Raw genomic sequence first — 19290 nt, forward strand, 5'->3', positions numbered from 1 at the left:
CTCACCAGACAAGACTATACTAACTGGCAATGACATGCCACACTATCACAAGTTATTTTTCATACACTGGATCCTGATACCTAACATATGAGAGTTTGGAAGACCTATTCTGAATGTCATTCATAATATAGTTAAGATCTACAAAATGCTTACCAATGCTTCTATAAATGGCAAAATAGTGCTCCTCCAAAATCTCTCAGTGTTCAAGATATTGAAAGGGAAAGGTTTGGAGGATAGTGCAAATTTTTTCTCATGGCATTGCAGTCATCCCTAGAGAGTGTATCCTTAATAAATTTGAACGAATCATGGCCTTTTATTTCAATGTTTTAATAATCACTATTTTTTTAACTTCAGGGGTGTGTAATCTAACATTCTGATATTTCTCATTATTAGTCATTTTACAGATCACTAAGAAGGTAAAATGGTTAGTATATTTTTTGATTAAGATGTTCAGGAAGGAGAGGTGCATTTTGTTGTTCAAGCTCCATCTTTCATAAACTGGATACTCAGTGGCATTTACCCAGACAGTCAATGAAATCTAAAAAGGAATGTCTCCTGTTTTCCAGGTTATCAGCGTGTTGTGTGCATAGCACGACCAAAGGGCAGTTTTTTTTGTTTTTTTTTGTGGTGAATCCTTAAGTACCTTGGATTCAAATTTTTATACATGGTGTCCCATAAGTCACTGCATATTTTAGTGAAATAGTGCGATTTTCAAACAAATTTAATTACGACAAGCATATTTCTTCTTTTAAAAATTATTTGCACTGTGTTAGAGATAAATATAGTCCTATTTATAATTAACTCTTACCAAAGATTCACAAACAGAATGCCGCTCTTGCCGATAGTTTAAGGTATAGACAGCTCCAATTATCACCTAGCCAAGAAACTAGCATCAACACTCAAGGAGTTGGTAGGTCATTCCCCCTCCTATATTAAAAACACACAACACTTTGTAAACAAAATCAAAGACATCACACTGGAAAAAGGTGATTTATTACATTTGACGTCTCTGCCCTCTTCACAAATATTCCCGATCAATTCCCAATCCTTCATTTACAGGACAAATTCCCTCATGATATCACAGTACTCTTTGCAAATATACTACATTCTGACTATTTTGTGTGACAAAACACTTTCTACCTACAAAAAGAAGGCACAGCCATGGGCTCACAGTTATCCCTCCCAAAACCAATTGCTAACTTTTATATGGAATAGTTTGAGTAATGTTCCCTAGATTCCTCTCCTTTAAAACCCAAAGTCTGGCTGAGATACATTGACGAGGCTTTCGCTATCTGGTCCCGTGGCAGCCAGATATTGGACACTTTCCTCAGCCACCTAAACAAACAACACAAAGGCATACAATTCACAACTGAGAAGCAGAATGCACTTCCTTTTCTAGATACACTTGTCACATGTCTTCCTTCTGGCAGTCTTTCCTTCGGTGTTTACCAGAAACCTACACATACTGACAAATATATACACACAAATTCCTATCACCACCAATACAAAAACCAGGTGTCATTAACACACTAAAAAACAGGGTTTTGAAGATTTGCTCCAATGAACAAGCACTTAAAGATGAATTAAAAATTATCAGCAATAACTTCATAAAAATTGGTACAGCCAAAATACTATCAACAAAATTCTTCACAAGACCTCACTTAAAAACAAAAATAAACTAGAATACAATAAAACGTAACCATTCCATATATTAAAGGGATATAAGATAAAATAAACAGAATACCACAGAAATACAACCTTAAAGCCACCTTTAAATCTCCTGCAAAATTAAAGAATTTACTCAACTCATCGAAGGATCCACTTCCTCCATATGGGTGTTACAGAATATCATCTGATGAAATTTTTTGTTATATGGAAGGTGGGGGGAGAACATGGATCATCCATGGAAGTTAAGTCTGTTCATAGCTTAAGGATATGTGCAATGCACATATCCTTAAAGACATGTATAATGCTACACATTACAGGAAGGGTGGCTATTAGTATAGACTGGTCATTAATAATGCCATGTTTCAACATAAAGATGTGCACATTTTCATATGGAGAGAAGACACATGAAATCAGAAATTCAAACTATGTAATTGTTGACAGCAATATTTTCATGCTGGTTAAGGACACAAAAAGCAATTTGAAATAGGAAGTAATCACCATTTACTTTTGAGAACGACAAAACTGAATAACATATCCAAAAGGTGCATACGAAATTTTTAAAGATTAGTCAAGCAGCTTTCAAATGTTAACTGTAAACTAAAATACACAAATATTATTATAAATTAAAGATGCAAAGAAATTATATTCTTGGTTTCGTCCTAATGCAATGCATAATACATGTAGATTTTGCTGTCAACAGCAAAAAAAAAAAAAAAAATCGAGCGAATTATTATGTAAATAGTATGGAAGTGAAAGAATGAAGAGGCTAGAAGAATGACACTGCATAATGGCAGTGTAAGATATAATAAGGAATCGTGTTTGTCCCACTGAATTTCATTATCATCAGCAGTGAAAAGAAATGAGACATCCATGTTACCTCCAATTAATGCACGTGATCCTCTAGTTCTAACCTTATGAGTAGCTATGCATAAAGAGATTTTACAGTGATTTTACTTGATTTCAATATCAGCCAAATAAAACAAACAATGTTTTTATAGCTATTGGATTTTAAATAAACAAGTTATTCTAAGACTTCGAAAGAAGTTGGCTATGGTGGTGTGATAATATTAGCTATACAGTTTGTCAACAAATGGTAAACAACAGATGAAGACTCAAATCTTTCATAATAACTCAATTCAAAAAAAAATATTCTGGAGTAAACAAACTCAGCCACTGAAATATTTCCACGTTACATAAAATAAGTCCCAGATAGAACAAACTACACAAACTGGGGTGCTTTACAAGGGTCAAAGCTGTACAACTGAGAGGAGACCTCCACACAGCCTTTAAGGGCATGTGGAGAAACGACCAGGGCTTCTGACCTAATGTCCAATCCTCATCTTCTCGTGGTGCACCCTGTTGGGTATCTACTTTGATACTGAACGAACAAGGATGTGCTGACAATTTGGGATTTAGCCGACTAAATTGTATTTTTATTGGCTTAAACCAAAATACATAAAATGATGGTACAACATGACAGAATTTCATGCCAGCTGGGTAGTCAGCAGGTTAAGTAGAAAAAGCCATCAAAACCCTGAAGTGCGGAAAAGCAGGAGTAGATGATATTCGACCAGAAATGCTCAAGTATGGGGGTATAATAGTCTTACAGTGGCTGCACTGCATAGTACAGAAAGTCTGGACAGAAGGACGAATTCCAGATGAAGTAGAGCTCTCATAGTACCCATATATAAAAAGGGAAATAAAACTAAAAGTGAGAATTACAGAGGTATTTTTCTACTGAGTGTTCCTGGTAAGATATATGCAAGTATACTTGAGAAACAGTTCAGAAGGATTGTGGAAGAGAAGCTTGTGAAGAACAAGCTGGATTCAGGCCAAAAGACTGTCAGGATCAGATTTTCACTTTATGACAAATAGTTGAGAAATCATGGGAATATAACAAAGATCAGTATTTAAGTTTTGTAGATCTGGAAAAGGCATATTACAACATGCCAAGAGAAAAGCCATTCAGGATGCTACAGTTGTATGGTAGCAGTGGGGCATTATATCAAGCAATACTTGGTCTTTATTTCAGTTGTAAGTTAGCAGTTAGAACTGAAGGAAGTACAGGAAGATGGTTTAATGTTAAATCTGATGTCAGATAAGGATGCACATTATCCCCTCTATTCATTATCTATATGGATCACATTATGAAGGAAACTGGTATTAAACCTAATATCAAAATTGCAGATGTTAATATCAGCTCTTTGCTTTATGCAGGCAATGTTATAATTCTAAATAAATCCACTACAAGTCTGCAAGATCCCCTGACTAAATTGAATAACTATTGTACAAGGCAAAGACAATGAAAATAGGCAGAAGCACTGAAAATATCAACTGCATTGTGAATGGAGAACTTATAGAACAAGTAAAACATTTCAGCTACTTAGGCACGATTTTTAGTGAAGATGGTAAATTAAATATGGAAATAGACAACAGAATCAACAAAGCCGGTATGGTAGGAAGTTGATTGAATAAATTTATATGGAATAAGAGAGAAATTAGTCTAAACACTAAATTAGTTGTATACAGAAGATAGTGTTCAAACTAATTTTAACTTATGGATCAGCAAGCTGGGTTAGAAGTAAAACACTTCACAAGAGTAGAGACTGAAGATATGAGAGTCCTGAGAAAGATTAGGGGCATGAACAGATGGCATCAATGGCAATCTCAGGTGGTACGGTCACTTAAACAGAATGGAAAAGGAAAAATATTAATAAAACAAGTGTTCTCTGCCAGGTTGGCAGGAAAAAGACCCAGAGGAAGACCAAGTTATAGGTGGATTAATACAGTAAAAAGTGCCTTAGAAGATAGAAATATAAGATCTGATAATGTTGGAGTCTTGACAGGTAACAAATTGATATGAAGTAAAATTGTAGATAAGAAGTTAGTAATGATGTAAATTTTTAATATAGTACTATCATATCTTGTGCACCCCCTTGAGGGTATGTCAGGAATTTGACAATAGAACAAACTATACTGCAATAAACATTTGAAAACTATATGTCATATCATTTACATAACACCTTGAGGGAATAATGTACAAAGCCACACTCTTTTTTTCCCACATAACAGCACATATACATTATTGTTTCCATAACAAAGCAAACAATATGCTACAAATGGTTATGATCTGATTTTATGTGCTACTCAGTTTTTCATGTTTTTTTTTAGATAAACCATTTATCTTAGTAATTTCAGATGATTCCTTTTCAAAAATACAGTTAGGAGCACATAATTTAAATCTTGTTTTATTTAATGGATGATAAAATAATTTCTAATTCATGTGATAAAAGTTATTTCATTTACATTTCACTTAAATATTTTATCTTACATATTATAAAACATATCTAATGTTTAAACAGTACCTCCATAGTGCACATTGAAAGAACAATGAGATGTCGCACCCTTTGATTGGAAATGACCCGAGTTTGATTCTCATCATGACGAGAGGAATCTTTAAAATAGGCTTTTCAATCGAAGGCGAGTTAATTGATGTCATATAAGATTTCTTTTTTTCTCCAAGAAACTCTGGTTTTGCAACCACATACAGGCAATCAATCAATTTACAGATAAAAAATCTAGTTTACAGGCTTAGTTGTTGGACATTATTCACAACATCAAACAAAAATAAATTATAAATTACAATTATAAATGGATATTTATTCTTATATTTCACACAATGCAGGAGATAATGATAATCAATATTTATTACCTTTTCTTTTAATTATGTGAAGTAATTAATTCTATAAAATTTATTAAAAAAATAAAAAATTCCTTACACTTACCTATTTTATCCCAAACTTCTCTGGCTTTCGTTTGTATTGCAGTCAGATCATTCAGTATCTCCTGATGATTTTTTATTTGATCTTGTGCATTGCTTTTCAAATGGTCACTTGCTTCATCTGAAAAAAATTTCAGATTAATTTTAATTATTATTATTTGGGTATCTCCACTGAGCCCTCTAAGACTCATAACAAAAGGCCTGCAATAACCATTGCTGATATGATGCCTATCAAGCCTTCTTATTAAATTCATTCATGGCTAACTCCTCCACAATTCTTTACACCAAAAGTTTAATCCATTCATCCCTGTTAACTATGCTATTACTCAATTTCCAAGCTCTCTCACCATATATTGAAAAATTACTTTCATATTTTTCCTATAAAATCCTCTTGGTCATGTATGTTTATGTGCTGTTCCCCTCTTTTTGAACTTCAACCAAATTTTGCAACATACAAATCTTTCATCTGTCCTAATCGTGAGCATTCCACAGACCTGTGAACACCACAGTCAGCCTCTGAATCCTCTCCACCAGCATTCCAAAAAAAAAAAAAAAGACAACAAATATAAGCACAGTTCTGAGGCCTTTATAAAGCCTTGATTCAACCTCGTATAGTTGTATCACGGCCTCATAAAGACTGAATGACTTCCCTATATCTCCACTCAGCGTGCATTTCATTATCCAAGTGATCCTCTGCACTATTTTGCCTACTGTGACAATATATCTAGAACTGCAATTCAGTAGGACTGTAAAAGGATAGTGGGGAGCTGTTGTTCATTTTTAATAACAGGTTTATTGGAAAGCAGAGGAATGATGAATGCCAGTTCAGGGAGGCTTCATCCCACTGATGAAACCTCAATAGTGGTAAGAACCAGTCTGGGTAGTGTCTCTTGCCATAATATTTTTGCATTATAGAATACTGGGGCAAATGATGTGATGTCTGCAACTTCGTATACAAGTAGGCTACTCATAAAGATACTTTATGCACAAACTTTGCTTACACATGGATAAAGGATTAAAACAGTATAATTTCCTGAGACCTAGAATTTTTGTGCCAAGGTGAAAGTGAAAGAAACTTGGTAACTCAGTCCATAACCTCATCCAAGAGTAGGACTAGCAACCACAGTGTATTTGAAAAAGGATCTTGTTAAAGGTGTTGATGGGATGGTGAGAGTTGTCTAGTATTTTGGTAGAGAGAGAGGTGGACTATCTGCATTATGTTGCTGCTAATGATAAATATCTCAGCTTGGTTAATGGAACTCCAAGGGAAGACAGTTTGAGTTATGAATGTTAAGTCCTCAAAGACAGATGACCTCACTATTCAGATATTTCAACTGCAAAAAAGGAAGTTTTAGAGATAGAAAAGGAAACAAAGAGGTCAGAGCAGTTTTTCTAATTTGAAGAGTGACAGAGGCAGCAGGGAAATGTAACATAGTTTGACAAAGAAATTTTGAGCTGAAGCAGATCAAAAACAGAGGGGATTTGAGGCGTTTGTATTCTCTGATATGGTCTGTCAGTTCTTCTCTGACATGGTCTGTCAGTTCTGATGAATATATAGGTGGCATCCTGTGGCAGCAGGAACTATGCAAGGTAAAGTTCAGGCAGCTGAAGTGGATGGCAAGGCCACTAGTTGAGATTCCACTAGGAATAATAAGTCTGGTTTGGATGCAGTTGGCAGTAGAGCAAGTTGTTTATATTGTTGTTGAGATCATAAATATTAGTAAAGTGGGTATGTGGAAAAATTTTTTTTTTTTTTAGGAAAAATCTTTTGCAATCATCAGTATAACTGTATAATTAAGCTGTTCTTTGTATTTGGGGAAGAAGAGTTAAAGAATAGGGACATGCAATGGAGGCGAGAGAATGACACTTGAAAAAATATTGCCCATGCAAAAGGAAATGGAACTATTTCTTATGCGTGATCTCGACAATTCCCTCTAAATACCTCCATATTTGGATTTCTTCTAGGGAAGAAGGATTTATCACAAGGGATTAAGCCTGTGAATATATTACTCTCATGTTTGGTCCTATGTACTATCTAGAAGATGTACCATCTCTAGAACGTATTTTCTTCTTTACTGCTGTAACCTCAAATGGAAGAGGGTCTGACTCCCTACAGTGTATTTGATACTATACTATACTCTTGAAGGTTTTCACTCACACTGCATCTGAAAACAAAGTGCAGGACAGAAACTGGAGTACTTGCTCTGAAGACCAAATATGGCAACAAATCACTTTGGGTTTGATTTGGGCCTGACACAAGGTGGTATTTCACCAGGTTATGAAAGACATCTACCATGCAGATGCCAGGACTTAGAATGAACACAAGGAAACTACCAAAACTGACACTCCATGCAACAACATTAAGACTGGCATAGAAATGTAAATTAACTTGAATATCAAAACTTAGGTCATTAAAACAAAAAGTATTATGTGCACTAGTAATTAAATTATTAATTTTGGTGTGATAGATAACATTATAGCAACTGTAAACCTTTCATGTGTTAAATGCTGGATAATCTTATAAAGGCATGTCATAGAGAAAAAAGGCTTTATGGAGGCAGCATAAGAGAAATGGAAATAACCAATTCCATGAGGATTACAAAGACCAGGCAAGGCAGGTGACTTAGTTGGTGAGGGTAGCTAAAGAGAAGTATGAACAGCAGTTAGCTAATGAAGCCAAAAAAAACCTAAGAAGTTCTTTCGATATGTAGCCAGCAAAAGAAAGAATGATTATGGAAGGATGACAATGATTGGAGAAAATGGTATAAAGACAGCTAGTTGCAGAAGGTGTGGTGGAGATACTTAATGAGCAGTTCATAAAGGTCTTTCAATCTTGTGAATACGACTTCATGGAGAGATTGAGAGCAGATGATGATGGGGAGGAAAGACTGATTGTAAGTGACCAAGAGGTGTATGGGGGAGTTAAGCAAACTAGATGTAAATAATGCTGACCTTCATACCATATCTATTACAACAGTCATTCAATTAAGTCAGGGAATCTTACAGACTTGTAATGGATTTATTTAGAAGTATAATATCGCCTGCATAAAGCAAAGAGCTGACATCAAAATCTCCAATTTTGATATCATGTTTAATACCACTTTCCTTCATAATGTGATCCATATAGATAATGAATAACAGAAGGGATAATGAACATTCTTTTCTCACACCAGATTTAACATTAAACCATCATCTTGTACTTACTTCAATTCTAACTGCTGACTTACAACTCAAATAAAGACCAAGTATTGCTTGATATAATGCCCCATTGACACCAATATAACTGTAGCGCCTTGAATAGCTTCTCTCTTGGCACAGTGTCATATGCCTCATCTCATCTTCTTTATACCCTCTTTTACCTTGCGGTTTCGAGGGTCCATTGATCATCGGACATCAATCCGTTTACAGGATAAGGTGGTCAGCCCTATGCCCCAGTATATCCTATGGCCTGTAGTGTTATGTTCTCAAGGCCAGTTTGCCTGCTTTGCGGGATGAAAAACCCCAGAATAAACTGGGGAAAAAAACCCTGCTGTCCATGCCCAAGACTGGCTAACTTGGCTATGGCTGAGGAAGATCCTTCAGCTCCTCACGTCACCGACGGGAATCGAACCTAGGACACTCCTTCCCCAGGCATATGGTTGCGAAGCGCATACCCACTAGGCTAACCGCGCGGACTTTTCCAGATCAACAAAACTCAAATACAGATCTTTGTTATATTCCCACGATTTCTCAACTATTTGTCATAAAGTGAAGATCTGATCCTGACAGCCTCTATTTGGCCTGAATCCAGATTGTTCTTCACCAAGCTTTTCTTCCACAATTCTTCTCAACCATTTCTCAAGCATACTTATATAAATTTTACGAACACTCAGTAGGGAAATACATCTGTAATTCTCACATTCAGTTTTATTTACCTTTTTATATAAAGGTACAATGAGAGCGCTACTATAATCATTGGGAATTCGTCCCTCTCTCCAGGCCTTCTGAATTATGCAGTGCAGCCATGTAAGACTTTTATACCACCATACTTCAGCATTTCTGGTCAAATATCATCTACTCCTGCTGCCTTTCCACATTTCAAGCCTTTGATGGCTTTTTCTACTTGAGGTATGGATATGTATTCTTGATTGTATGCCTGTTGAGTGTTTTTACCACTGTGCTGTCATCACTGCTTGTTTCATTTAGCAGTTCATCAAAATAATTACTCCATACTTCAAGGATATCTTTTTCTCCCGTTTTCATGTCACCTTTATCCTAAGCTTCTTCAACAACCTCCAGAATATTTTGCCACCTTTTTGATATTTATTTTCTATGTTCTTGCCAAAGTCCTCCAATGACTTTTGTTTAGCTAGTTTTACACAGTGTTTAGCTTTCTTACATTTTTCTCTGTATTCGCTAAGAGCACAAGCTGACTTATTCGTCAGGAACTTTTGATATGCTTTCTTCTTTTCTTTCACTGCCTCTTTAACTTCCTGTGTCCACCATGGAGTTCTGATTTTTCTATCCTTGCAGACAACCTCACTACATGCCTCTCTGGCTGAATCAATCAGGGTTTTCTTCGAGGCTTGCCACTGAATCTCCAAGGTTTGGTTCCTGTTCTCAATCTCTTTCATTTTTTCTTCAATAATCTTTGTGTATTTTAGTCTACAGTTCACATCTGAGAGCTGCTCAACTTTTATTCGCTTTAAGAGTTTCTTACATGTTATTCTTTTCAATACGAAATTCAATTTTGTCCTGCTCAAGACTAAATAGTGATCGCTTCCAATTTCAAATGCTCTGTACACTCTGGTTCCTGCACCATGGAGAAAACATCACTATCAACAATAACATAGTCATTGAGACTTTATTCCTTGCCTCTTCTCTCCATGCAAATTTGTGCACATTTTCATGTTGGAACATGGTGGTAGTAATAACCAGTCCATATCCTGAGCAGAAATCCAACAGGTAGGGGAGAACCAGAGGTCATCCCTGGAAATTGTATAAAGAGAGTGTGAATAAGGGAGTGAGAAGCTGGTTTTTTTCATGTGGAGTTGTGAATGATTGGAATGCCTAACCTGAGATTGTGGTGTCTGCAGAGAATTTCAGTGTGTTTAATCCACAATATGATGAGCTGTGTGTATGATAAAAGGACTTCCTAGATGAGTCTTTTACTCCATGGGGTATTGGGTAATGATAATAATAATATATATATATTTCACATACAATAGTCTGCATAACCTATAGTACATTGGTGATGTGTGTGTGGTTAAAAAAAAAAAAATGAGTTGGAGGTTGTAATTATACGAACATTTTGTGAAGAATGCTGTTGCCAAAAACAGGACTGCTAGAATGACAGGAATACCCTGTTTAGCAGGTCTGAAGTAGGACAGTAAAAGGATATAGTGGGGAGCTACTGCTCATTTTAATAACAGGTTTAATGGAATGATAGATGCCAGTTCAGTGGAAGCATCCAGTGAAATCACCTGCAGAAGAGGCTGAATGAATCATTTTGTGAGATGGTTGAAGTGAAGTCAAGATGAAAAGGGCCTCATTTATTGATTTAATGGAATAACAGCATTAGGAATGAAATAAATATTTTTAATTACTCCAATATTTTCTCTGTCATAGCAGCATCACAGGGATATGGTATAGGAATTGTATCATGCAACAACAAGAAAAAAAAAAGTGGAAGTGATTAGACTAAAAGACTTAAATCCTAAGAATTTTATATAAATTAGGAACTGAGAAACGAAGGAGAATAGACAAGGACAGCCAGTTTCAAGTGGGGTTTGAAAGCAGTGCAGAATGTGCATCTGTTAATTGCTAACTGGCAAGCAAGGCAGTGAAAGCCATGCACATAGATCTAGTTGCCCTTTTTAGTAGCAATACTCACTCATACCCATCACTACAAACAGACCATGCAGAGGCTTATATATATAAATATTATTAACATTACTCCTATGAATATGTCCATGACACACACACACACACACACACACACACACACACACACACACACACACACACACACACACACACACACACCGCATGAAATATAATGTTTTAAACATTAAATAAGCTTTATTTACCTAGTTACTTGTATTAAAACCATTCCAATACATTATTCATGATGTAACATAAAATATGTCTTATTACAAATTAAAATAATTCATTCAAACTTGAAGGTTTCTGCTTCAAAAAATGGATATTATATTTATCCATTGCAAGTAAATAAATGATAAGTGTAAAATCTATTATAATCCAATGTAAACTTGAATAATTTATTTGAATTTGTTATATAAAGGAGAAGGGGCAATGAAAGTGGGATTTTACCTTCCCATTAAAATATGCCTAAATATATATACACTTGTACATAAAGATCAGAGTAAATTACGATTCCACATTTCGAAACCGCTTTCTTTCTTTCTTCTGAAGTAAACAAAGATATCTTACTATTATTCTAACTGGTTTATGCTTCTGTTAACTATTTCTGACTACCATGTCCAAAAAACTCATGCTTAACAAAATTTGTGATGTCAGTTAATGACATTATAAATATCTATGACATTTCATTTTTGTCAAACCATATTATTTGCATTTAACATACTTCTATAACATTTTATATTAAACAATATTTCTGTGGCAAATTAAAAGATACTTACCTAATTTTTTCTTAATATGTTCTGTCATATCAGCCAATTCTTTCTGTCCAGAAGCAATGAGTGCCTTTTCTTTAGTCAAGTGACGCAGATTATGGACAACAAACTGCTGAATATTCTGTTGAGATTCTTTTAAAATTTCTTGCCGTTCCATCAATTCTTTTTGACCACTGGACATAGATTCTAAAGTTTGGCTTGTAAGATGACTAACTTTTTTCTGATCTAGCTAAATATATATATGCACATAAAAGAAATAAACTGCTGTCTTCTTTTAAGACTACACATCATTACAATACAATTCATTTAGAATATTGTCTGCAAAGTATGATACATTGTGCATGATTACTCACTAAATGAAACCTCCCATGATAAGTTTGTTCACTCTATGGAGATTTGTTGTAATAATAACAATCTACTGAAGCACAATGAACAATAATCACATACCAATTAAAAACATTTAAGCCTTTCCATAAAGTATATATTAAGTTTAACAGTAACAATTCCATGAAATTTAGCAAATTATGATATGCACTAATCAATTACACCTCACAGACACTTCAACAGGTAGGATCAAAAATTAATCAAGGCAGTCAAATCTCTGAATAATCATAATATATATTTTTATTTAGAGTATGTATGATGATATAACAGTCATGAGGCCCCTTTTACGGGGACACCATCTCATCCCCCCCCTCCCCATTTTTATATGGGCACAGGACCAGCATATAGTTGACGAATCCAGCCCATGACTGGGTCTAGAGTATTCTCGACTGTAATCTGTGTGTGTTCACAGAGCCAGTCCTCCTCTGAGGGAGGAAAACCCAAGTTTCTGGGAGGAAAAAAAACAACCCTACTTCTGTATGAGACTGGCTAACTCACCTTTTGTTGAAACAGACCAGATAAAGGTTCCTCACATAAAAAAAAATATGACAGGAATCGAACCCAGGTCTTTCCGACCAAAGGTTTTGGTCTATAACAACTGAGCTATGGAGGCTCTATAATACATATTAATCCAATCCTATACCACTATGACAATAATAATAATGATGACAATGATAAGTAAGGTCATTAAGCATAAAAGTTAAGTACTATAGGAACTAAACTTATTTAAAGTGAATTTGAGATGAACTAAACTTTTTCTGAAGAACACTTGAATCAGTCAATTCAGCATGTGAAATGATTGCAAAGTGAAATGTAAAATGATAGGGGTGCTTAAGGGTCAAAGCTGTATAACTGAGAGGAGACCTCCACATAGCCTTTAAAGCAATGCGGAGAACCGACCAGGGCTTCTGACCTAATGTCCAATCCTCACCTTCTCGTGGTGCACCCTGTTGGGTATCTACTTTGATACTGAACGAACGAGGATGGGCTGGCAATTTGGGATTTAGCTGACCAAATTGTATTCTTATTGGTTAAACCAAAATAAAAATTGATGGTACAACATGACAAAATTTCATGCCGGCTGGGGCGTCGCCCGGTTAAACAAGGCCCCCGTTGTTTTCGCCAGGGAACCAGGGCGAACAGCGAAAAGTCAGCTACTGGAACAAATCTGAAAACAAACCCCAACTCAACATCACCAGAGTTAAAGATCGGTACTATCAACGTAAGAAGCCTGAATGGCAAAGAAATGGAGCTAGCTGAGAAATTAGATAAGTACCAGATCGACATAATAGGGGTGACTGAAACAAAAAAGACCAAAACTGGTGAGATCTTTCTGAGCAATAAATACAAAATGTTATATTCAGGCAATGACAATCAAGGAAAAGAAGGAGTAGCCATAGTGTTGAACACAAAATACGAGGCTAATCTTCATGAATGGCAGTCAGTCTCAAGTAGAGTAATGTGGGCAAATATGAGAATGGGGAACTGGACAATGAGACTTATTTGTGCCTATGGTGCCACAGAAGGTTCTACTAAGGTAGAAGTGGAGGAATTTTTTGAGGCTTTAGAAAAAGCAACTGACACAATGAAAAAGGAAAAGTTGGTCCTTGTTGGGGATATAAATAGTAGAGTAGGAAATGATTGTGAGACATACAAAAATATTTTGGGAAAATTTGGAGAAAAGATCAAAGCTAATAATAATGGCAAATATCTGTTGGATTTCTGCTCAGGACATGGACTGGTTATTACTAACACCATGTTCCAACATAAAAATGTGCACAAATTCACATGGAGAGAAGAGGCTAGGAATAAGAAAAGTCTCAATGACTATGTTATTGTTGATAGTGATATTTTCTCCCTGGTGCAGGACACCAGAGTTTACAGAGGATTTGAAATTGGAAGTGATCACTATTTAGTCTTGAGCAGAATAATATTGAATTTCATATTGAAAAGAATAACATGTAAGAAAGTTTTAAAGCGAATAAAAGTTGAGCAGCTCTCAGATGTGAACTGTAGACTAAAATACAGAAATATTATTGAAAAGAAAATGAAAGAGTTTGAGAACAGGAATCAAACCTTGGAGATTCAGTGGCAAACTCTGAAGGAAACATTGATTGATTCTGCCAGAGAGGCATGTGGTGAGGTTGTGTGCAAGGATAAAAAAATCAGAACTGCCTGGTGGACACAGGAAGTTAAAGAGGCAGTGAAGGAAAAGAAGAAAGCATATCAAAAGTTCCTGGCAAATAAGTCAGCTTTTACTCTTACGGAATACAGAGACAAATGTAAGAAAGCTAAACAGTGTGTAAAACTAGCTAAACAAAAGTCATGGGAGGACTTTGGTAAGAATATAGAAAATAAATATCAAGAAGGTGGCAAAATATTCTGGAGGTTGTTGAAGAAGCTTAGGAATGGAGGAAAGAGTGCTGTAAAAGGAGTTAGAGATGATAAAGGTGAAATGAAAACAGGAGAAAAAGATATCCTTGAAGTATGGAGTAATTACTTTGAAAAACTGCTAAATGAAACAAGCAGTGATGACAGCACAGTGATAAAAAACACTGACCAGGCATGCAGTCAGGAATACATATCCATACTTGAGGTAGAAAAAGCCATCAAAGGCTTGAAATGTGGAAAGGCAGCAGGAGTAGATGATATTCGACCAGAAATGCTGAAGTATGGTGGTATAAGAGTTCTTACAGTGGCTGCACAGCATAGTTCAGAAAGCCTGGACAGAGGGACGAATTCCCGATGATTGGAGTAGAGCTCTCATAGTACCCATATATAAAAAGGGAAATAAAATTGAATGTGAGAATTACAGAGGTATTTCCCTACTGAGTGTTTCTGGCAAGATCTATTCACAAGATCTTCCACAGTTCTTCTCAACCGTTTCTCAAGTATACTTGAGAAACGGTTGAGAAGAATTGTGGAAGAAAAGCTTGGTGAAGAACAAGCTGGATTCAGGCCAAATAGAGGCTGTCAGGATCAGATCTTTACTTCACGACAAATAGTCGAGAAAGCATGGGAATATAACAAAGATCTGTATGTAAGTTTTGTCGATTTGGAAAAGGCACATGACAAGGTGCCAAGAGAGAAGCTATTCAATAAGCTGCAGTTATATGGTGTCAATGGGGCATTATATCAAGCAATACTTAGTCTTTATTTGAGTTGTAAGTCAGCAGTTAGAATTGAAGGAAGTACAGGAAGATGGTTTAATGTTAAATCTGGTGTGAGACAAGGATGTACATTATCCCCTCTGTTCTTCATTATCTATATGGATCACATTATGAAGGAATGTGGTATTAAACCTGATATCAAAATTGGAGATGTTAATATCAGCTCTTTGATTTATGCGGATGATGTTATACTTCTAAATAAATCCGCTACAAGTCTGCAAGATTCTCTGACTAAATTGAATAGCTGTTGTAATAGATATGGTATGAAGGTCAGCAATAAAAAGACAAAGACAATGAAAATAGGCAGAATCATTGAAAATGTCATCTGTGTTGTGAATGGAGAACCTGTGGAACAAGTAAAACATTTCAGCTACTTAGGCACAATTTTTACTGAAGATGGTAAACTAAATATAGAAATAGACAACAGAATCAGCAAAGCTGGTATCGTGGGAAGTCAATTGAATAAATTCATATGGAATAAGAAAGAAATTAGTCGGAACACTAAATTAGCTGTATACAAGACTATGTTCAACCAATTTTAACTTATGGATCTGAGAGCTGGGTCAGAAGTAAAACACTTGACCAAAGACTAGAGACCGCAGATATGAGAGTCCTGAGAAAGATTAGAGGCGTGAACAGATGGCATCAATGGCAATATCATATTAAAAATGAGGATATTAGGAAAGAACTTGACATTGTCAGCATCCAGGAATGCGTTAGCAGAGCTAATCTCAGATGGTATGGTCACTTAAATAGAATGGGAGAGGAAAGATTAGCAAAACAAGTGTTCTCTGCCAGGTTGGCAGGAAAACGACCCAGAGGAAGACCAAGATATGGGTGGATTGATATGGTACAAAGTGCCTGAGACGATAGAAATATAAGATCTGATAATGTTGGAGTCTTGACAAGTAACAGACTGATTTGGAGGAAAATTGTAGATAGGAAGTTAGTAATGATGTAATTTTTTTATGTAGTACTGTCATATCCTGTACACCCCTTGAGGGTACATGGCAGGAATTTGATGATGATGTTGATGATGATGATGAATGATTGCAAAAAACAAATAAATAAAAAAAAATAAAAATACAAACTTCATGGTGGACTCCAGAAGTTAAAGAGCAATCCTAGAAAAGAAGATATAATTTTACAAGTTCCTGGCAAGTATGAGACAGTATAATCCCCCCCCCCACATGCAGAACAGGTAATGCATGTGGGAGGGGGGTAAATAAAGTCTTGCTGGGCAAACATACTTATTATTGAACTAGGCAGCCAGTATTTGCAGCATGCACACAAGTCTCATCTCAGCTTTATGCCCCTGCTCTAAAAATTTCCCACATCAACTTTACCATGAAAGATAGCCATGCAAATATTTGTCACTGTGGATGTAAAAAAAAAAACTCCCATAAAAGATTACAAAAAATATGAAAAATACAACAAAAAACTGTAAAAAAAAATAATAAAACATATCCAAAACTGGAAGAACCTTTAGTGCTATTTTACATTGAAATTTCACCAATAAATGACACAAGCATATCACAAAAATTTCTTATCAATTTCTTGATATATACCCCCACAATGGCTGTTCAGGGAAAACACTTCCATGTCCATTTCAGCAACGTCCGAGACATTAATACCAACATTAACTTACGGACATCAAAACCTGTTCTGATATTTCTAACTGAACCCATTTGGTATTCTCCATGCCTACAGCCCATCTTAACTATCCCAACGAAATCATGCATGATGCATTACACAAACAAAGGAGGAATATAAATACAAAATTAATGACGGAAAATCTCTCGTATATGTCTACTTATGGTATTCCCTTACTAATAGTTAAAGGAGGAATATGTAATTTTCTCAAATCAGATATCCCTTGACAAAGACCCATCTTACCTTGAATGTTCACTTTTTGATCTGTTCTATCTCAAGATTTCCTTACATCATTTTACTGCCTTCATCTGCTGCCTTTACAACTATTTATCAGTAAAAGCTGATTTTATAAAACCAAATTACTCAGATTGCATGATTGTCTTTCCAAGGGGCTAACATCTAAACAAAGGATGAATTGGCATGCAATTCAATAAAAATGAATGCAATTAGCATGACGAAGAAAGCCATCAAAAACCTGAAATGTGGAAAGGAGTATATAATATTCAATAAGAGATAGTCAAATATGGTATATAAGTTTTACAGGTGCTTATACCACATAAGTACCTGCATAGCACAATTGGAAGAACAATGGAACATTGAAATCTTCAATTAGAAAAGATCCGAGTTTGATTCTTATCGTGACGAATAATCTTTATGCACTTTTTCATTTGAAGATGAGTTAGCCAATCTCAAAGAGTGGCAGCAGGAACATAAATGACACATTAAATTTAACAACTATAATAAATATGACCTGGATACTATAAATAGAACTGACTGGAAAGGCAGCTGTGCACAAATTTAAGAAGACCTTGAAATTCTAATCAACCATCCTAATCTCAACAATAATGAGTCTTAAAATCCACATAACCTTTTGTTCTAAAAGGTCATTATAACAAACACTTATGTTAAATTATTCATTAGGTCACTATTGCTGTATCGAAAGATAATATGGATGTGTTCTCAGGGCATGTAAAAATAGGATTAGCTTGATGTGGTTATTATTATTATTTTATTTATTTTTTTTTTTTGTCCACTAGTGGTCCAGCCAGCAAATGACAGCAGACCAAATTAGTGTCACACTGTGTCTGTGTACATATGTGTATACTCCAGGTGATGACCTTAATATGAAGGCCAAAACATGAGAAACTTAATGTAATTATTCTTAACAAGGTAGTAGTCTCTATAATTTGACCAAAACGAATATAGATTACTTAAGTGTCCTCCATCAATATTCAATCCTCTTTTTTCCATTGCAAATTCAAGGGCTATAGCAAATAAATTTGGTGAGATAGTCTCTGACTGCTCTTTTGATTTCTTTTTCTTTACTATTTAAATTTATCACACCTGAACCTTTCTCATATATATGAGTGAATATAATAGCTCATTTATATATGGCATTACTATATATATATATTTCAAAAGAAAAATTGAAAATAATGAATTAAACAACTGGGTTTTAGAATGTACTTGAAGGAAATTAAAAAAAAAAAAAAATCAGTAATTTAACTTTTAATTAGTTACCTCTAATTGTTGCATTGCATATAACTGGGATTCAGCTGTTGACATAAGTTTGTTAACAGTCATCTCTGTTTTAGCAGTGAATTGCTGCTGGCGTGCAGCATAGCAAACTGACCTTGCTCTATTACTAACGATTAGGTAAGCATTCCATGTATTCTGATCCATATCTCGGGTGCACTCCCGCAAAGTCTATTTAAAAAAAAAAAAAAAAAAAAAAAGATGGAAACATATCTAATACATGAAATAGATAATTCATGAACAGAGAAAACAGGAAATAATACAATTTAAAATAATCAAATACATAATTTTACATATATAAGTTGTAAAATGTAATGTTAATTACAAAGATCATTAAGGCTTATTTTCAATAAAAGTGTGAACTTTATTAATTGCCACTGATACACCAGTGTCCAAAACTTAAGGACAAACACTATTTTTGAAGATTACAACTGCAAATTCAGACAAATCAGCTTGTGGCAAA

The 19290-nt window shown here is 35.2% G+C and overlaps 1 protein-coding gene across 3 annotated transcripts in view; it reads right to left on the reverse strand.

Moving 5' to 3' along the window:
- Positions 1-19290, reverse strand: part of LOC150105372 (protein brambleberry-like) — a 108540-nt gene that overhangs the window by 63808 nt on the left and 25442 nt on the right. For all 3 annotated transcript variants that reach the window (XM_090394741.1, XM_090394742.1, XM_090394743.1), the window contains 3 exons: positions 18813-18998; positions 12091-12313; positions 5454-5570 (listed from right to left, as the gene is read on the reverse strand). In XM_090394741.1, the coding sequence (XP_090250867.1) occupies positions 5454-5570; positions 12091-12313; positions 18813-18998 (526 nt within the window). The remainder of the gene's footprint in view (positions 1-5453; positions 5571-12090; positions 12314-18812; positions 18999-19290) is intronic.

Source organism: Typopeltis vanoorti, chromosome 6, assembly GCF_054136105.1.
Source record: "Typopeltis vanoorti isolate ZY-2024b chromosome 6, IOZ_Tvanoo_1.0, whole genome shotgun sequence".
NCBI classification, from domain to species: Eukaryota; Metazoa; Arthropoda; class Arachnida; order Uropygi; family Thelyphonidae; genus Typopeltis; species Typopeltis vanoorti.